Genomic DNA, 21,090 nt, shown 5'->3' on the forward strand with positions numbered 1-21,090 from the left:
GACAAACAAACATTGTTTTTAATAATAAAACTTTATTGCCGACAGAATTGACTGGATTTATTGGAAACTAAATGAAATCACGTGTCAATCACCTCAGTATTATAATATATAAAATTATTCATGTGAAGTGATCGTTGTTCATTATAACAAGAGATAAAAACGAACCTGGAAAGTGAATAATAAACAAATGTCACCTTCAATGTGTAAATTTGAACATCAAAAATCATATTATCATCACAAATCATATCATCATCAACATCACAAATATAAGAATAAAATACAAAAATTCACATTTTAAATACAGTGCCGTGATACAATCAAAGCAGTAAAAACCCACAGATCTCTGTGGCTACATAAATACAAATTGCATTCACAAAAATTCACAGTCATCAAATGTAAAAGTTAATTTTAATACAAATCTTTCTTTATTTCCTCTGCAAAAACGAGGTTCAAGTGGAGTTAAAAAAATTTAAATAATCCCATTAAAGCACTGTCGATTCTTTGAAGGCTTCAATCCATCTGTTGGAAGAAACAAAAAGATAAAAATCAGTTTCATTTTTAAATCCTCTCTCTATCTATCTATGTATATGTACCTGTTGGCTGCTTGTGCGTCATCAGCTCTAAACGTGTGGTAAAGCGTGTTCTTGTGGTGAAGGCTGAACTGCAGCTGCTGGGATGATTCTTCCTTCAACCTGAACCCCAGTAAAGGTTGACTCTCCAGAGCTGCGACGTCCTGCAGCAGAAACAACATGGTATCAATATGTGGCGATTCAGGGGCGTCGCCGACATCGAAGCTCACCTCGCTCGCCGCGTACGTGTACAAGACTTTGTCTTTGATCACAAACCACAACCTTTTCCACTGTTTCTTGTTGCCCTTTGACCTCTGCAGATACCCGCTGATGGACGAGTTGCCGGTGTTTGCAGACACCTGAGAAAGTGACACAAGAAAATGTCATGAATGTCATGAACTCAGTTGCGTTTGCGATGTTGATGACGACAATAGCTTTCACGCGCAGCATATATTGACCTCTTTCAGGGCTGCCGGGATCTTCTTTTGCCTCCGGAATGTAAAGCCAGCTTTGTTCGGGGAGACGTTTGGCGACGGAGAGGCTTCACCTGCAACAACAAGGGTTAAATTCATTCATTTCTAAACACTACAAGGTAAAAAACAACAGATAAAATCAAACATAACTAGAATAAGTATTTGCATGTCTAGAAGAAAATGCAGTGTGAATGCTGAATCTGATAAATCTGTTACCTGAAATGTTTGAAAGTTTTAGTATTCAAAGTCAAAATGTGTGGAAACTGTTGCTGATGACATGAAGGGAAAAAGACTGATGTGAAAACATTGAAATAAAGTGAAAAAGGTTGAGAAGAAGAAAAGGAAGCATAAGAAAAAAGTAGAAATTATAGTAGAAGTAGAATAAGTAGTAGTAGAAGTAGAAAAAATAGTAGTAGTGTGAGTAAAATAAGTATTAACATTTGTAGTAGAAGTAGTAGAAGTAGTAGAAGTAGAAGTAGAATTAGTAGTACCTAGTAGCAGAATTAGTAGTAGACGTATAATTAGCAAAAGCAGTAGTAGGATTAGTAGTAAAAGTACAACTGGAATTAGTAGTAATAAAAGCATAAGTATAAGTTGTAGAAGTAGTCGTAGAATTACTACAGGAAGTACTAGTAGTAGTAGTAGTAGTAGTAGTAAGTAGACAAAAGTGTTTTGAAGTTTCTAGGTGTGAGTAGATGAATGAACCTGAAGATCAAAGCGGAAGGAGTTGAAACATGAGGTGAGGATTTTCCCCTTTCAAGTGAAGGGTAGAAGAAAGAGTTGAGGAGATAAAAGAAAGATAGAACATAGCCCGCATTTTGGGAATGAGCAGAGTTGATACAAGTTTGAATGGTTAAAATCGGATAAAAATGACTGAGGTTGATTGATAACTTGGGGAAATTGTCTGTAGGTATGAGTGTGTGTGTGAATGGTTGTGTGTCTTTGTGTGTCCTGAGACAGACTGACATCTTGTCCAGGGTGTCCCCTGCCTCTCGCTAAAGAGTCCAGGTTTCTTCTTGTTAAAAATATTTCTTCTCCACTGTCGCTCTCTGTGATTCGCTGGGACCCGTTTTTCCTTTTCTCTAATGTAGTTTTTCAAGACAAGTGTTTCACAACAACTCTAATAGAAGAGGAACTTGCTTCTCTGCTGCCGCAGAACCAGGAAACACTGGTCGCACACTCGGGCCAGCTGGTTCTTCAGATACTCCAGGCAGTGTTTGTTGGACGAGCAGGACTGACACACCACCTGAGACAAAACCATCAGATCAATGTCACGGGTTTAAAAAAAAAAACCCTTGGGATTCAGCTCACCTTCCCGCACGCTCGGCAGTGATGCCTCCTCCAGGTCAAGGTGAACTCACAGGTGCAGATCATGCACATGCTGGTGCGAGGGTCAGGGATCCATATGGGAGCTTTGGAGCCTAAACTGCGGCCGGCGTCGTCCAGTTCCACCTGGAGTTTAATCAGTGGTTGGTTTAAAACAGCTCAGTGTATCAACCACTGAAGGAAACCTTTTACTCACCTGTTCGGAAATCTTTCCTGATATAAAAGTGATTTTCTTCTTGGTATGTTCCTCGATGGCTGTGGAAATGGCCTCCAGCCACTCGTCCCTCTCAGCAGCCGAGCTGCGAGGAAAGAAAGTAAATAAAGTTTATTTCTAAAGCACCTTTCTAGACCAGGGTCACAAAGTACTTTAAAAATCAAATATGATATACAGTTAAAGTATAAACCTTAAAATGTCAAGACAAACACAGCAGCAACAAGAAACTTAAGAAAAAGAACAAAGAAGAATGTCTTAAGATGTTTCTTGAAGGAGTCAGTAGATCATCAAACACAGAGGAAGATCGTTCCAAAGCTTAGGAGCAACAGTCTGGAAGGATTTCTCTCCTCTGGTCCTGAACCGTGTTCAGGAACCATCAGTAGATTCTGAACACGCTCGACTAAGATGACTTGAATGGACTGATAATCACGATGCAAGGATGAGTGGAATTCAATCATCTTCATAGAAAAAAGTTGACTTGCATAAATACATGGAATTGGATACTTCCTCATATTTGGAAACGCTTCCTCTGAGACAAACTTCCAAAAATGTCCTTGAGCCTCGAGCTAAGAGTCAACATCTCGTCCTTCACTGCACGTACTAAGAATTGCATTTGTTTCCTACTGATGATGCACATAAAATATTCAGAATGTTTGAATCTGTGCGTGACATGAATCCAAACACTTTTCCTTTCTTCATCCAAATCAAAGTAGAATTCAGGCGGGTTCATCCCTTTCCACGCTTCAATATGTCAATCATATTTAAATTAACCACGAGAACTGAGATTCTCCGCGATCATGAAAAAACACAAATGGAAACATGAATTTAAACTGGATTAGTAGTTTAGATTTGTTAATGTTAAACATTACTGACATGAATCAAACTGTTGTGGATGAGTTGAGACAAGCTCTGGTGTAAATGTTACACACATGGGTATTAACAAGAATAGTTTATTGACTAGTGGCTTATTTAAAACATATTTAGATGGAGTTGAACGAGAATAAAACTTAATCTTCTCGTTTAGACTATTGTAACAGTTTATTTTGGTGTCTAAACAAGAAGGATCTGTCTCGCCTGCAGTTCATACAAAACTCTGCAGCGAGAATTCTGAGCAGCTCTAGTAGAAGAACTTACATTTCCCTGATCCTTAAAAATCAGTTTCTTTCAGGATCCATTTTAAAGTTCTTACTTTTAGATCTATTCATGGTCAGACCTTCCATCAGTGATCTGATCTACACTTACACCCCAGCTCGGGCTCTGAGGTCTGTGGATCAGAATCTACTGATGGTTCCTGAACACGGTTCAGGACCAGAGGAGAGAAATCCTTCCAGACTGTTGCTCCTAAGCTTTGGAACGATCTTCCTCTGTGTTTGATGATCTACTGACTCCTTCAAGAAACATCTTTAGACATTATTATTTGATCTTTTTCTTAATTTTCTGAATGAAGTGATCAAACGTGCATGATTTTGTTAGATAAATAATCATAAAAAGCCTTTCATTCCTTCTTTTTTTTCTGTACATTGACCTTGGAAAGTGCCCACAGCAATTGGGTTTCAAATAAGCCTCATGTACGCTCTGAGATATTAGAGGTTTTGAAGCACCTGCTAGTGAGGGATTGTGGTTGTTCATTTGTACTTCAGCTGTACCTTGAACACTACGTTTGTCTATATGTTGATGTGTATTTAATGTTACAACAATGTTGTACTGCCTTCCTTCCGTGTACAAACAAATCATCTTTGAACATCAGTAATAACAGAGTAATTATCGCACAAACGTGTTTGTGAATGAATCCAAAAAGTAAAATCCGGATCAGTTCACGGAGGTCATTGTGATGGAGAAGATCCCAAGAAGATCTGCAGCACCTTGAGTGAACCCCGCCGACTCATGGTCCTGCACGGAGGTATAGATTTACCTGGCTGAGAGGATGAAGGATCGCTCCACGCTCTCGATGTTCAGCTCGTTCTGACACGCCTCTTGGCTCGGCTTGCTGACCTGGAAGACTTTTTCAAATCAATTCTGTTCTTCCATCAATACAGTCCTTATTTGCATCAAGTTAATCCTATTAAATCAGAGCCAAAATATTCTAACCATGTCATTCTCAGCCGAACAAAAGCCCCTACTTTGCTGCTCTCTCAGGCCCGTCCACCTGCTTTCTCAACAAAATGTATATTCACTGAATTGTAACAGGAAGTTTGACTGTGATGATTTCGATTTTTAAGGCTCCATTTATCTTCAACAAATTCTTCTCTCGTCACCAGTTTTACTCTTATTGGACAACTTTTCATAATGGTAGACATCAATAATCTCTGTTCCCTTAACTTATCTTAACATTAGCATCTTGAAAGGTCACAAAATAAACTTTTATCGAAGTTGATTTCGAACAAACCATCGTGATTTGGAAACACTTTTACAATATCACGATATGTAAGCGTTCATTTTCAGGATGAATAATTCAATTTATCATATTTATTTACTCAAATAAACTTTACATTAACATGAACTTCATCAAAACTATATAGATGTATAAAGGAAAGACGGAAGGACAAAATGAAAAAGACGAGTTCTCACCTTCATCGCGGCCAGAGACAACATGTTGTTGAGTTTGTACTGACCCGACTGGACCGGAGTCGTGTACAGCAGCGTGTCGTTGAACTAGGAACAGGAAGTACAAATAAATAATCACTCTTTTATAACAGTACAGAGTGATATCATGGATCACTTGACGTGAAACATGTCGGTCAATTTGTCAAAAAAGAATAATACGGATTACATCTGTGATGCTTATAGAGATAAAATAACAACAATTCTAGGGAGAATACTGTGAACTTCACTCTGAGCTTTTTGACAGTTGCATCAGAAAACTTCATATCACAGATTCTTGTTTCAGGTGATTTGATTGACGGGAGATGAGTTTACTTTACCAGGAAGAACATTCTGGGCTGCATCACTTTCCGGGACAGTTTCTTCAGAGTTCCCTCCTTCAGGAAGAGCTGGAGCCAGAATATAATAAAGTTATTCATCCATTTGTTTGTCCGTTCATTCATTCATTCATTCAACACTGAGTTCTTAACTTGGGTCGTGTGTGGGACCAGAGTCGACTAAAAATAATAATTATTGTTAAAAAAACCTTAATTGATCACGGAAAGTATAGAAACGGATCAAGATTTTATATTTAATGTTTGATTTTTGTTGTGTGTTCAGGTTAAATCACGGCTACAAGACCAAAGAGAACTACATTTTTGTCAGTAAGCATAACAAACGATTGTTTGTTGTATCTTGAGGACATTAAACTTTACTGCCTGCAGCTCGTTCAGATGACGGACGATAATCCTGTGTCGACATGTGACACACACTTGTTTGACAAAGATCAATAATAAAAAGACATTTAAATATTAGTTTTTCAAGAATCAAAAAGACTTTCCTTTGAGACTCAACCTGAAAACACAACAAAGACAAAACGATGCAAATAAATCCAAACTTTTCTGCTGCACAAAGTAAAAAGTTCAATTATTTAAGTGTAAAGTTGAACGTTTCATGATTAATGACTCATTCCTCATTGGTGATTATTCCTCGACAAAAGCAATCATTCTGATTCTGAATGAATTTTAAATTTTGATCCGTTCCTACTTTGTTTGGAAATTCTATATTGTCAAATTATGTTAAATTCTATGGAACAGCCTTTAAACAAACACTAAATAAAATAAAAAATTACTTTCCACCAATTACAGTTCGATTAGATCGTTTTTTTTAACTGTTTAAATGAATCAAAGCCTTAATAAATTACATTACATCTTATAATCATCTCCTGTAATATTAAATATTGTTTAATCAAACAGTATACAATAGTATTTTACAGGTTCCTGTGATCATTTAATAAACTGAGAATAATATTAATAATTAAATGTTGTGTCCAGTCGTTCTGACCAGGAGGTGAAACATCAGCACAAACATGAATATGAAGTCTCACCCGCCCGGGCTGCACGATCTCATGATGACCCGTGAGTCTGCACTGCACCTGAATCATCTTCTGGAAGTTGTCCTGCACAGATCAACGTCTTTTATTCTGACATGTCGACTTCCTGCATGATTCACACTCTTCTCACCCCTTGTTTCATGATGTCGTTGGCATGGTTTGCTACTTCCTTCACGATCACAAGAGCCGCTGTGCAGACAACACACAGTTAACCTAACGCTCTCATCAGATATATATATATATATATATATATATACATAGATATATAGATCTATAGATACATAGATACATAGATACATAGATGTATAGATATATAGATGTAGATATAGATATAGATGTATATATATATATATAGATATAGAGATATAGATGTAAAGAGATATACATATAGATACAGAGATATAGTTGTATAGAAATAGATATAGATATAGATGTATAGATATATATATAGATACAGAGATATACAGTAGATGTATAAAGAAATAGAGATGTAGAGATGAAGAGATGTATATATTTATAGATATAGAGAGAGATAGAGAGAGATAGAGATGTAGAGATGTAGAGATAGATAGATGTATGGGTTTATAGATGTATAGATCTATAAATATATAGATATATAGTTATATAGATGTATAGATATATAGATATATAGTTATGTAGATATATAGATGTATAGATGTATAAATATATAGATATATAGTTATATAGATGTAAAGATATATAGATATATAGTTATGTAGATATATAGATATATAGATATGTAGATATGTAGATGTATAGATGTATAAATATATAAATATATAGATATATAGATATGTAGATGTATAGATGTATAAATATATAGATATGTAGATATGTAGATGTATAGATGTATAAATATATAAATATATAGATATATAGATATGTAGATGTATAGATGTATAAATATATAGATATGTAGATATGTAGATGTATAGATGTATAAATATATAGATATATAGTTGTATAGATGTATAGATATATAGTTATGTAGATATATAGATGTATAGATATATAAATATATAGATATATAGTTATATAGATGTATAGATATATAGATATGTAGATATATAGATATATAAATATATAGATATATAGTTATATAGATGTATAGAGAAATAGATATATAGTTATGTAGATATAAATTGAATCACCTTCCGTGTCCTTGTAATCCACAGAGTCTGCAGGCAGGTTCTTCAAATAGTCTGAAACACAAACATGTAAAGGTGAACAACAGGTTCTTGGTGCAAATTCCTCAAATATAATCCCAGATTTAAATCCAGGACGAGGTGGTCCCGGGTTTTCTTATATAAGCCAGTTGTGCAACAGTGACGCGAGCAACGTTCTTGACATGATGATGGAGAAACACGAATAAGCCGGTGAAAAACAGTGAGTTCACTCATGTTGAAGTTATGTCACCAAATCTGCTGCGAGTGGAAAAAAATCCCACGAACACTGAAGTAGAAATGAAGGAAAAACATCTTTCACGTGAACACTAGAGGGAGACACTGTTCAGCAGACAATATGGAGAAAATAAATGTGGACAAATAAAAAACATTGATTGTAGTGAATATTTATTTTGCATTTAGATGTTTTTTTTACGAAAATAGTTTTTTTTTTCTGGAGAGTAAAATGTTAAACTTTCCGAAGAAGCCATTTTTGAAAACTATACATTATTTTAGTCATTTTTATCCAATTCTCTCTTCAAGGTTGTGTTTTGATTTTTATGTTATCTATAGATTATTTATAACACAGATTTTATGGGCCTTTTACTGTGTTTACTTAAGTTCATCTATCAAACTTATTTTACCGAGCTGAGTGGGATTGAATTTAGCAGAAAACTCCTTGAATATCTCTTTCAGTTTTCCTTTCTCTTTCGTTGACCTCGGCTTTAGAATGTTTGATGCTGTTTCTGTATGTGATGATGACATTGAAGTCAATGGATGAGACAAATTTGAAATAAAAATACATTTTCTTTCAATATATATATATTTTCAGATACATTTTTTACCCATAAATGTCTTCAATGATATTCCTCAGTGACGGAGATGTTAAGTATTATAACATGAATAAGCAAGAGTTACAGGCTCAACCTGAATATGGGTGGAAATCTAAGAATTGACTTGAAAAAAACTCATCAATCCTGTTCCCACTCTTGAATTCCATTGAAAATATGGAGCAGACTAGGATGAAATCAACAAGTATTTAGTACTTGAGAGTCACCTGTGAGCAGCAGCTGGTACTGAGGAATCCTCTGCACGGGTTTGAGCAGGTAATGTCTCAGGGCCAGGTTGGCACATCGTGGACTGGCCTGGAACAAAGGAGGTCGACATTAGACACCACGACCCACTTTTCAATCGTCTTCACTGCTTGGAATTCGAGCTCAGACGGAAGAACAGGTCGGACGAGCAGCGTCACCTCGAATCCTCGCACCACTGCAGCAAACGCCGGGTTCTTCTTGGTCTGCTCGTCCAGTAGAGCCACATTCTTGTCGTACTCCCGGATGTATGTCGAGTACATCTTCAAATAAGGCCCTTTCTTCAGGAAGATGTCGGCCAGCTGCACATTTTCATCCCTTAAACAGATACAAAAACACTTTTCAGCTCATTTAAGTCTGTTTTCATCTATTTAGTTTCATTTTTATTTTGCAACCGAGTCTATTTTTGACAAGATTGTATTTATGACAAGATTGTGTTTTTGTCGAGATTTTATTTTGGTCAAGAGTGTATTGTAGAATTTTGTCAAGAGTGTATTTCTGTCAAGATTCTATTTTTGTCGAGATTCTATTTTTGCCAAGAGTGTAATTTTGTCGAGATCCTATTTTTGCCAAGAGTGTAATTTTGTCGAGATTGTATTTTTTTCAAGATTGGATTATTGTCAAGATTCTATTTTTGTCGAGATTATATTTTTGGCAATTTTTAATTTTATTTTAAATGTTGTATTTTTTTAAACTTGTATTTTTAATATCTTTTATTAAGATTGTATTTTTAATGTTGTATATTTTAAAGATTGTAGTTTTAATGTTGTATTTTATAAAGATTGTATTTTTAATGTTGTATTTGTTTAAGATTGAATTTTTAATTTGATTAAAATTGTAATTTAAATGTTGAATTTTATGAAGATTGTATTTTTAATGTTGTATTTTATAAAGATTGCATTTTAACTCACTGTACATTGAAAAGTGTATTTTTAACGTTGTATTTCTCGGTGAAACATTGTGTTCTTCAACAGTAAAAACCAACCATGCGTGGACTCTGGTCTGAAGCTCTCGCAGCAGATCCTGGTTCAGCTCGTACAGCTGAGGGAGCGAGTACAGGATCTGGTTGAGCAGACGATCCTCGATCACCGTCTTCCCGCTTTGCTGCGACGCCCTGGAGACGGCGTCACGGAAGTCCTGCGGGAACGTCGGACCATCAGAACACACGTGAAAATTCTGCAGAACTCCTGGAGCCTCGAAGATTAGATCCGTGTTCACACTGACGGAGAATTTACGGCATTTCTAACCAAAGTAAAATATTTTAAAAAGCTCACGTTAAACAAGAACCAGTCGCACACAGGAAGCTACAAACTCAAAGTGACCCGAAGGCCCGGGAACGAATGTGTTTGTGGTATCCCTTGGTTTATCTTAGGGTCAAAGTGACCCGAAGCCCCCAAGACAAATGTGTTTGAGATATCACTTGTGTTATCTCAGGGTCAAAGCGACCCGAAGGCCCGGGAACAAATGTGTTTGCGGTATCCCTTGGTTTGTCTCAGGGTCAAAGTGACCCGGAGCCCCCAAGACAAATGTGTTTGAGATATCACTTGTGTTATCTCAGGGTCAAAGCGACCCGAAGGCCCGGGAACAAATGTGTTTGTGGTATCCCTTGGTTTATCTTAGGGTCAAAGTGACCCGGAGCCCCCAAGACAAATGTGTTTGAGATATCACTTGTGTTATCTCAGGGTCAAAGCGACCCGAAGGCCCGGGAACAAATGTGTTTGTGGTATCCCTTGGTTTGTCTCAGGGTCAAAGTGACCCGGAGCCCCCAAGACAAATGTGTTTGAGATATCACTTGTGTTATCTCAGGGTCAAAGCGACCCGAAAGGCCCGGGAACAAATGTGTTTGTGGTATCCCTTGGTTTGTCTCAGGGTCAAAGTGACCCGAAGGCCCGGCAACGAATGTGTTTGTGGTATCCCTTGTGTTATCTCTGGATCAAAGTGACCCGAAGACCCGGGAACAAATGTGTTTGTGGTATCCCTTGTCTCATCTCTGGATCAAAGTGACCCGAAGGCCCGGGAACGAATGCGTTTGTGGTATCCCTTGGTTTATCTCAGGGTCAAAGTTACCTGAAGGCCCCAAGACAAATGTGTTTGAGGTATCACTGGTGTTATCTCAGGGTCAAAGTGACCCAAAGGCCCCAAAACGAATGTGTTTGTGGTATCCATTTTGTTATCTCTGGATCAAAGTGACCCGAAGGCCCAGGAACAAATGTGTTTGTGGTATCCCTTTTGTTATCTCTGGATCAAAGTGACCCGAAGGCCCGGGAACAAATGTGTTTGTGGTATCCCTTGTGTTATCTCTGGATCAAAGTGACCCGAAGTGTTTGTGGTATCCGTACCTTTTTTTTTTTGACTGAGCCGAGAGTTTTAATCTGGATTAAAATATAAATAGTCACTTAAAAGATAACATTCAGTTTTCATTTTTTCAGAAGTTTTTTTTATTTTTTTATTTTTATAAAAGTCAGCAATTTCTTGTCATTCTGTAACATCAGAAAACATAAACATTTATTTTTTTTGCAAAAAAATCCTTATAAAATAAAATAATTTTCAAGGTTAAAACAACATTTTCATCACGTTTCCCTTAAAGAGAGATTTAAAAGCGACATAAAGTACGGAAGGAAATGATGAACGTCTGCCGATGAGCGTCAACATGTTCCCGGTGACGCGGTCGATGTGAAAGTAAAGAGACGCTAAAGCACGAGTCGCTGATTCAGCTTCTGGTTTGTGGTGACGCGGCGTTTTCTGGAGGGTTTATGGGAAGAAGGCGACAAAAGTGCTAACAGATGTAGCCGCGACCGACACGTGTCTCTGGACGGAGACGAAAACTCTCAAGGAAAAAAACCAGGAGCGACGAACAAAAGAATAATAACTATGAACTAAAAACTGTGTTATAAAATCTAAATGTGTGTTTAAGATCAGAAGTGTTTAACTCAAGGATCGTATACAAGTTATAGTTGAACAATGTTACGCGTGTAACACACAACTCAATGTACAAGCCCCATAATGCACTGCAACAGCTGCAACTCTTATAAAAACTGATAAAAGTTAACACTAGCAATGCAAAATGTTTAAGTTTAAAAACAACATTTTCATCTCAAATTTGTCACAATATCATAAACGTAAAGAGAACTTTTCGACGTGACATGAATAAAAAAATTAAAGGTAAGTTTTAAACACAACTTAAGAAACAACATTGTATGTTTGATGTGACAGTTTTGCGACAATAAAATTTTTTACAAACAAAAATCCAATATATCGTTGTTCCTACAGTATCACAACATATTGTATCGTTGACACTGTATCGTGATACGCATTAACAGAGTGTTGACGACACACACCTACTGGACACTTAACTCATGTTGTGTTTTAAAGCTAATGACAAACGTCTGTATTTATAAAAGTGTCACAGAGATAAAAGTTCAACCCAAGGTGGAAAGTAACACATTTGTGAACTGTAGTCAACGACAAATATTTGTGTGATATTGTGAACATTAAGTAAGTAAGTAATGAAGTATTTCACAGGAAACACTTTTGTTGTGTTATATGAATGAAGGTCAAAGTGTGCGTTAAAGTGTGTACTTACGACATGCAGCAGTTTCAGGACATCAACAAACCTGAGAGACACAAAAGCGTTGAAATGTGAAACAAATATACACTTTCTTGTGTTTATGTGACGACAACTGTTGCAAAAACGTCACACATTTTTAAACACAACCTTGTAAAAATGTTTTGTCACGTCGCCACGTCTTGAACTGACAGCAGATGATTTCACTCAAACATCTGCTGCAGCCAAGGTCTAAAGTAGGCGATCTATTTGCTCTTATTAGTTATATACAGTTAACCCTTGTGTTATCTCAGGTTCAAAGTGACCCAAAGGTCCCAAAACAAATGTGTTTGTGGTATCCCTTGTGTTATCTCAGGGTCAAAGTGACCCAAAGGCCCCACAACAAATGTGTTTGTGGTATCCCTTGTGTTATCTCAGGGTCAAAGTGACCCGAAGGCCCAAAAACAAATGTGTTTGTGGTATCCCTTGTGTTATCTCAGGGTCAAAGTGACCCAAAGGCCCCAAAACTAATGTTTTTGTGGTATCCATTGTGTTATCTTAGGGGTCAAAGTGACCCAAAGGCCTCAAAACAAATGTTTTTGTGGTATCCCTTATGTTATCTCTGGGTCAAAGTGACCCAAAGGCCCCAAAACAAATGTGTTTGCGGTATCCCTTGTGTCGTCTCTGGGTCAAAGATAAACAACCTCCTTGGCTTCAAGAAATGCATATGCAGATTTGTTAAGGGCCTTCGGGTCATCTTGACCATGAGATAAAACAAGGGATAAGTATGACCTTGACATCCTGTTACAAACTGGTCAGGTCATCAGATCTTTTGATATATGCACACTTCTGAAACTCACACTTGCTCCGAGCTCATGATCTCTGTGGCGATGTGTTGGATCTTGCTCTTCTTCGCCTGAGAAGACAAACGTGGGTGAGGAACCGAAAGACGACCAAGCAGATGAATCCTCTTCTCACCACGATCTGCTCCGAGTCTCCTTTGCTGGACACGGAGCTGGTGTCGTCGCCTTCATCCGAGGTTTGTTCGAAGGTGTCGTCGTCCGACGGACCTTCCAGCCCAACGTCAGGTCTTACACTGTCACGGGTGAAAGGTCAAACTTCTGAAGAGCTGACGCTATTAAAAACATCATCCTCAAAACCTCAAAATCAAGTTATTTTTGGAACATTAGTCATGACGAGGCCAGAGATAAAAATAAAAAAACCCTCGTCTGCATTTTTTTTTATAACTTCCTTAACACTTCCTGATCTGACAAACTACTGAAGCAACAACGTTTGTTTACCACAGTGAAAAAACACCGTGATACACATCAGGGTCACATTCTTCAGGCTGACGGTAAAAAGTCCAGATGTGTGTGTGTGTGTGTGTGTGTGTGTGTGTGTGTGTGTGTGTGTGTGTGTGTGTGTGTGTGTGTGTGTGTGTGTGTGTGTGTGTGTGTGTGTACACGATTTCTGTAGCTGTTTAAATGAACTATATCTGAGTCAATACAACTTCCATATAATAATAATAATAATAATAATATTCATACCAACACCCTCAGCTGATAGTGAACATCAAAAAACTTTATTGACAACCCCGAGTTGAACAAAACACATAGTGATGCAGCTTCTGTGCGATGATGTCATAGTCGTTCTTTTGCAAGACTTCACTTCTGCTTTGAAATAAAGTGAGAGAAGATGATAACGTTAGTGGTTAGTTAGAGTTAGAGTATAGTGATACATGTCTATCGTTAACTTGATGATTTTATTATCACAATATATTTGCTTGTGATGTTGTATTTGTTATATTTTGTGTTCATACTTCTCGTGTCAATCCATAAATATAAATATAAATGTTATTTTTGTCTTTGTATTCATTCACATCTTCTTTTCTATTGACAAATAAACATGTTCCTGTTGCCGATTACATTTCTGGAAGAACCGGTGACTGGTCTCAGTGAGCAGCTCATGTGACTGCTGGACTTTAACCTAGTAAGACGCTGAGAACGACCGCGATCCCATGATGTCAGCTGACTTCCTGACACGGTTTTATCGTGACAGAACTTTCCTGCTCAGCCACACTCACAGAAAAGCTGTAAACTTTTCAAAGTCAATTCAGACAAATCAGATTCACGATCATCAACTAACAAATTGTTTTTACCATTTATGCAAAGTATAAAAGAAATCTAATACATATGTATTTAAGTATCCTTTTCTTTAGATAATAAAAACTGTAAATATTTCATTAACAAAGTTCATGTTAACACTGTATTGACTGAATGTAATTCTGATATAAAACTCGTACTGCTGTACATATATATACTTGTTATTCCTAACATTACTAAGAATGAAAGCAAGGGAAACTGTCCAAACAGCAAATCAGATAAAATAAATAATGTTAATCTTTATCTTTTTCATCTTGCTGATGATGTCATGCTGATGTTTTGAAGATTATGGCTGTAAAATATGGCCCTTTTCCACCAACTCGCCCTATTCTAGTGGACTCTAATGGACTCTACCAAACCTAACTGGATTGTACCACACTCTACTTGACTCCACTGGACTCCACAAGACTGTACTAGACTCTACCACATTCCACTGGAGTCCACTGGAATTTACCTGACTCTACCACACTCCACTGGTCTTTCCTGGACTTTACCACACTCTACAGGAGTCTACTGGACTTTACTGGAATCAACTGGAATCTACCACACTCCACTATACTCCACTAGATTCCACTAGATTCCACTGGACTGCACTGGACTGTTCTGGACTCTACCACATTCCACTGGACTTTACTAGACTCTACAATACTCTACTTGATTCTGTGAGAGTCTACTGGACTCTAACAAAATTCACTGGACTCCACCAGACTTTGCTGGACTTTACTGGACTTTACTGGAATCTACCACACTGTAATAGACTCCACTGGACTCAACTAGATTTGGCTGGACTTTACTGTATTCTACCCCACTCCACTGGACTCCACCTGATTTCTGTTACATTTCCACCACAATAGTATGTTAAAACAGATACTATTTTTAGTACCTGCTCTAATCTGGTTCCTAACCGGCACCAACAGGTGACGTCAACTGACTGATCGGTCAGAGAGTGACATCACTGGAGAGACATCAGCATGACTTGCAACACAAGAAACAAACTGCCATTTTTAAAAACCACTGCGAGAAGAACGACAATATGTTGGTCGCTAACTTTCACAGTGTTATAACGTGAAACCACAGAGTCAAGTTGAGCAGTCAATGACGCAGGAAAACCCCCATTAGAGGAAGTGATAAACTCTACCTGTCGTACACCTCGTCTCGGTGCTGGTGTCCAGTCGTCTTCTGCAGGGACATGTATGGCTCTTGCTCCTCATAAATGCCTTCGTCCTCGTCCGTCCTCTGCCAGGCCGAGGCCAAAGAGGAGGTCACCTCCATCCCCACGTGCATGTTCTCATAATCCTGTATCTCTTCGTAGAGAGGCATGTTCTCGTAGTCGTCGGTGGGATCGAAGGGAAAATCGTCGCCGTCGACGCTTTGTTCGACGCCAACCAGAGGGCAGGAGTTCTTACGCTCCGGGTAGCTGCTGGGCCGGGCTCGATCAGCCGACAGGGTGACCGGGAACTCCGGGACGCCTTTGGCTCTGAACTTCTGCAGCACAGACAGTTTCAGGTCCAGCAGCTTCCTGAAAGAATGTGTCCGAAGTCCTCCCGTCGGTGTCGAGTCGGCGCCAGAGAAGGACTTGGGCCTTTGCTTGCCAAACGTGGAGCGAGGATGTTTGATGGGTCCTTCGCACGGAGGCGACGGTAGCTCCCTCGTGACCCTCTCCTTGAAAACACAATCCTGGTCCATCTTTGCGCTCTCTTTTAAAACCACTGTCTGTTGACCACGTCTCTGAGCCTTCTTCGGAGCTACCCTGGCGGCGCCCTGGTCCATCGATGGAAGGTCTGGAGGACACTCAAGGTAGATGTGATTCCTCTTCTCCGTCCTGGACCCGCCATCTCTGTCCACCGATACCTCCATCTCGTGAAGGCTACTGTCCCAGCCGAGGTCTTCTTCCACCACGTCATTGGAGACAGCTGAGAAGGTGGAGGTCGGTACCTGCTCAGGTGTGGACAGAAACAGCTTCTTCTTAGGCGGGGGCGCAGGCGGGAGACATGGTTTTCTCGGAGGCAAAAACAGCGAAAGGCTCTTTTCAGAGGAACCTACTTTTCCCTCCTTTTCACCGACGCTCGGACCTTCCTCTTCGAGCTTTCCTTGAACGGTCAGTAAAGCCTTCTTCCGTGTCCGTGGTGAGGGAACAGGTTTCTTAGAGGCTGTGGAAGCAAATTTGGAAACAACTTCCTGCTCTGGAACACAAGCAGGTTCCTCGGGCACATCCGGAGAAGCTCCCTGATTTAACACTCTTTGAGGAAAAGAGGGACTGAAATGATCATTACTTGAGGTATTCATGTTCGTCTTGAGGTCACAGGAGGTCTTCTCCAGAGGAGCCTGGTGGCTTGCCGAACGTCGTCTTGTCGGAATCATGTTCTGGATCTTCTGGTCACCATCTGTGCTCGACTTATCCGAACCTTCTGTTTTCAGATCCGGTTTGACGTCTTTAACCGACTGGTCGCGAGCGCTCCGGATGCACATGCAGTTGGGGTTGCTGCACAGACATATAGGGATGATATAATCCCAGTTTGGCCTTTTGTTTTCTTGTTGGGCCCCATTGTTGGAGTTGAGGAGACCAACAGTCCTCGGGGTTCCTGCAGGCGATGAACGGTTAAGACTCTTTTGAGAGGCGGGACTAGGATCTCCTGTAGACGTCAACTTGGAAAGACATGGTTTTGGGGCCAGAACAGGTTTGACCCTCACAGGCGAGCTCGTAGTTCGCTGTGGGACACCGTTGTTTCTCGGTGTCACAGGAGGAGTTCCTGTCCTTGGAGACTGGACCAGCTTTGGTTTAGGGGCTAGAGGAGGTTTGTGCATCTCTGAGGAGGAGAGAAGAAGATTCAAGTTTGACAAACCAGTGACTTAATGTGACAAATAATGAAGGGTCAGCGAAAGATGACTCTCTACAATCCTGTTCTTCTATCAGGACCATCATACGCCAAGTCAGCTCCTCTTCCGACTCTTTAGTTCACCTCATAAAAAGAACATCTTCAAAACTAGTTTGGTTTTTTAGAAACGTGATAAAAAAACCCCCTCCTTTTTCACTATTGTAAACTTAAAGTCTTGAAATTATTGTTAAATAAACTATTGAAAGAAATGCAAAAACTACTTTGTATGTGCATTGTATCATCTTGTTCTTTCTCTTTGTTCTTTTTCTTATTTTATTTGGATTTATTTTTTGTGAAAAATTGCTGTTTTTGTTGTGGCTATTGGAAAAAAACAATTTCATTAATAATCAATAAAGTTCTACCTTACCTTACCTTACTGACACACATTTACAAATGTATTAAAACAATGACTTGAAACGTAAATATTTGTGCAATGAGTTTGTAAATGTGTTGTCGTTATTATCCTTAAGAGTGTCTGCACTTATTTTCACTTGAGTTTGTTTAAACTGTTTGTCGGAAGTTTTTAGAGTTTGTCAATTTGTTTGGAATTTCTACTACTTTTGTTTCGAGGAATTCTAAACATGTTTCAAGTGCTTCTAAATGTGATTCAGAGTTTGTTTGTTAGTTTAAGAGTCTGTTGGATCCTGTCACACAACTAAAGCTCAGACCTCTAAAAAATACAATGAAAGTGATATAAATGATTGATTCTTTCGCTGCAACGATTTAAAACTGCTTCGTGGATCAGTTCAAGTTAGATAAATACATTCATAGCAGCAGAATCTACACTGCAGATGAATTTATTGTTTGGATGATGAGTTTATGGCTCTTTAAACCGAAACTAAGATGCAGTCACAACAAGATAAAATCACAGAGAAAACGAGCCTTTATCTAAAAATCCCTTCATTGCATGTGAGAAAACAGATGTTGTTTCTAATGGAAGTTCAAACCCGCAGCTTTATGTGGACGTTTGTTTGCCTCTTGAACACTGTGGTGCAGATGAAGATCATGATGGTGACAGATGGATGATGTTGGAGCGTCAAAAATAAAATAGATCGAGTGGACCAAAAAGCGTCTAAAGTCTAATTTTACTTAGTCCTGATTCGAAACATCTGTGAGTCCTAGTGATAAACAAACGAGCTGAGAGAATAACAAGTCGAGTTTGAAAACATGTCAAACTAAGACTGGATAGAAACGGGTTTGAAACTCACCTGAGACCGAGTTCATCTCCGCCTCGTCAAAGTCGTCAAAGTATCAAACTTCAGACTCTTAAAAAGTTCCTTCATGACCACCAGAGGTCCACACTGGTGCTCTCAGAGGGTTGAAACCCTGCTTGGACCGGCAGACGAACTAGATCTGGAGGAGCTTCAAACTGACGCCTGCAGTCAGACCTGCGCTCGCATTTCTGTCGGCAGGGGGCGCCAGAGTACAGCACACCAGAAGAAATCTGATGTCTTTAATTATTAATTCTGAAAGTTTGCGACGTCGTTTAATTTATATATGGACACAGTTCATACCTCTGTGTTGATGTGAAAAAAATTAAAGGGTTGTGTGTTAAGTGTGGAACAAAGAGGAAGCAGAAGAAGGAATGTTACAATTATTGTGACAACAAGATGATTATCATGTGACTCAACATGTAGAGATGATAATTATCTTTACATGTTGAGTCAACAACTACCTTCACTGTCACAATATATTTCATCTTTACCTGTGGAGTCAACAACTACCTTCACTGTCACAATATATTTCATCTTTACCTGTGGAGTCAACAACTACCTTCACTGTCACAATATATTTCATCTTTACATGTGGAGTCAACTACTACCTTCACTGTCACAATATATTTCATCTTTACCTGTGGAGTCAACAACTACCTTCACTGTCACAATATATTTCATCTTTACCTGTGGAGTCAACAACTACCTTCACTGTCACAATATATTTCATCTTTACATGTGGAGTCAACAACTACCTTCACTGTCACAATATATTTCATCTTTACCTGTGGAGTCAACTACTACCTTCACTGTCACAATATATTTCATCTTTACATGTGGAGTCAACTACTACCTTCACTGTCACAAGATATTTCATCTTTACATGTGGAGTCAACTACTACCTTCACTGTCACAATATATTTCATCTTTACATGTGGAGTCAACTACTACCTTCACTGTCACAATATATTTCATCTTTACCTGTGGAGTCAACAACTACCTTCACTGTCACAATATATTTCATCTTTACCTGTGGAGTCAACAACTACCTTCACTGTCTGAAGATATTTCATATTAACCTGTGGAGTCAACAACTACCTTCACTGTCTGAAGATATTTTATATTACCTGTGGAGTCAACAACTACCTTCACTGTCTGAAGGTATTTTATATTACCTGTGGAGTCAACTACTACCTTCACTGTCACAAGATATTTCATCTTTACATGTGGAGTCAACAACTACCTTCACTGTCTGAAGATATTTTATATTACCTGTGGAGTCAACTACTACCTTCACTGTCACAAGATATTTCATCTTTACATGTGGATTTAATAACTACCTTCACTGTCTGAAGATATTTCCTCTGAGCAGGTTCTTTAACTTTTGTCCCTCATGACTTCCTGTTAAAAAGAAACATATTTCATAACCTGCTTCATCTTCAGAATAGATAAGTTTTGACTCCAAAAATGTAGTAAAAGGAATTTAAGTAAGTCAGTAATTTTGAATCATTTTAATAGTGACAATAATGAACATTTGGTTTAAAAAAAATGTTGTTTCAATTTTATGTCTCATTTTGTGTGGGACTTTTACATACATGATGAAAATATAAAAGCTAGAAAATATATATCCTCGTTTACAAGTGTGTCAATCAATTTACAAATGTGTAAATCTATACAAATGTGTCACTCAATTTACAAATGTGTAACTCTATACAAATGTGTTATATAATATACAAATGTGTTACTCAATTTACAAATGTGTTACTCAATTTACAAATGTGTAGCTCTATATAAATGTTTTTACTCAATTTATAAATGCGTAACTCAATTTAGAAATGTGTAACTCTATACAAATGTGTAAATCAATTTACAAATATGTTACTCGATTTACAAATGCGTAGCTTGATTTTCAAATGTGTAATTGATTTTCAAATGCATAACTGGATTACAAATATGTAACTCGATTTCCAAATCTATATCTCGATATACAAATTCCTAACTTGATTTATAAATGGTTTACTCAATTTACAAATGTTTAAAATTATACAAATGTGCTACTCGATTTTTCAAATTGCAAACTTAATGAAAACATGTGTAACATGATTTACAAATCCACTAGATTTAGAAATATATCACTTGATTTACAAATGCATAGCTTGATTTTCAAATGTGTAAATTGATTTTCAGATGTGTAACTCGATGAACAAATGCGTAACTCGATACAAATGAGTAACTTAATTGCAAATGTGTAACTTAATTTAAAAATGTGTAACTCAATTTCCAAATGTGTAACTCGATAGACAAATTCGTAGCTTGATTACAAATGTGTAACTTGATTGACAAAGTGTAGACAGTGTTCACTATGACATACATTTCTATAAAATGTGTTCAAAACTATATTTAATAAACTACTTTGTCATTTTTTCAAAATAAATAATTTGTTTTTTATTTTAATTATTTATGG

General features: G+C 38.0%; 1 protein-coding gene across 2 annotated transcripts; it reads right to left on the minus strand.

Moving 5' to 3' along the window:
• Positions 1–12: 12 nt before the first annotated feature.
• On the minus strand, positions 13–18,834 carry LOC148073530 (FYVE, RhoGEF and PH domain-containing protein 6-like). Of its 2 annotated transcripts, XM_087798175.1 has the most exons (21): positions 18,621–18,832; positions 15,675–17,343; positions 13,353–13,470; positions 13,235–13,290; positions 12,414–12,444; positions 9,816–9,967; positions 8,992–9,148; positions 8,797–8,884; positions 7,728–7,778; positions 6,686–6,744; positions 6,550–6,621; positions 5,504–5,572; positions 5,151–5,234; positions 4,495–4,574; positions 2,565–2,667; positions 2,354–2,494; positions 2,183–2,288; positions 1,028–1,116; positions 800–928; positions 594–733; positions 13–519 (listed from the first exon to the last, which is right to left on the minus strand). In XM_087798175.1, exons 1-21 carry the CDS (start codon positions 18,634–18,636, stop codon positions 483–485), a joined length of 3,447 nt encoding a protein of 1,148 aa, XP_087654301.1. In that variant the 5' UTR covers positions 18,637–18,832; the 3' UTR covers positions 13–482. The 2 variants fall into 2 exon arrangements, with proteins under 2 accessions (XP_087654301.1, XP_087654300.1); XM_087798174.1 differs by having other exon boundaries at positions 594–928; positions 18,621–18,834.
• Positions 18,835–21,090: the final 2,256 nt, after the last annotated feature.

This window comes from Callionymus lyra, chromosome 8 (assembly GCF_982586985.1).
Source record: "Callionymus lyra chromosome 8, fCalLyr1.hap1.1, whole genome shotgun sequence".
Lineage (NCBI taxonomy): Eukaryota > Metazoa > Chordata > Actinopteri > Syngnathiformes > Callionymidae > Callionymus > Callionymus lyra.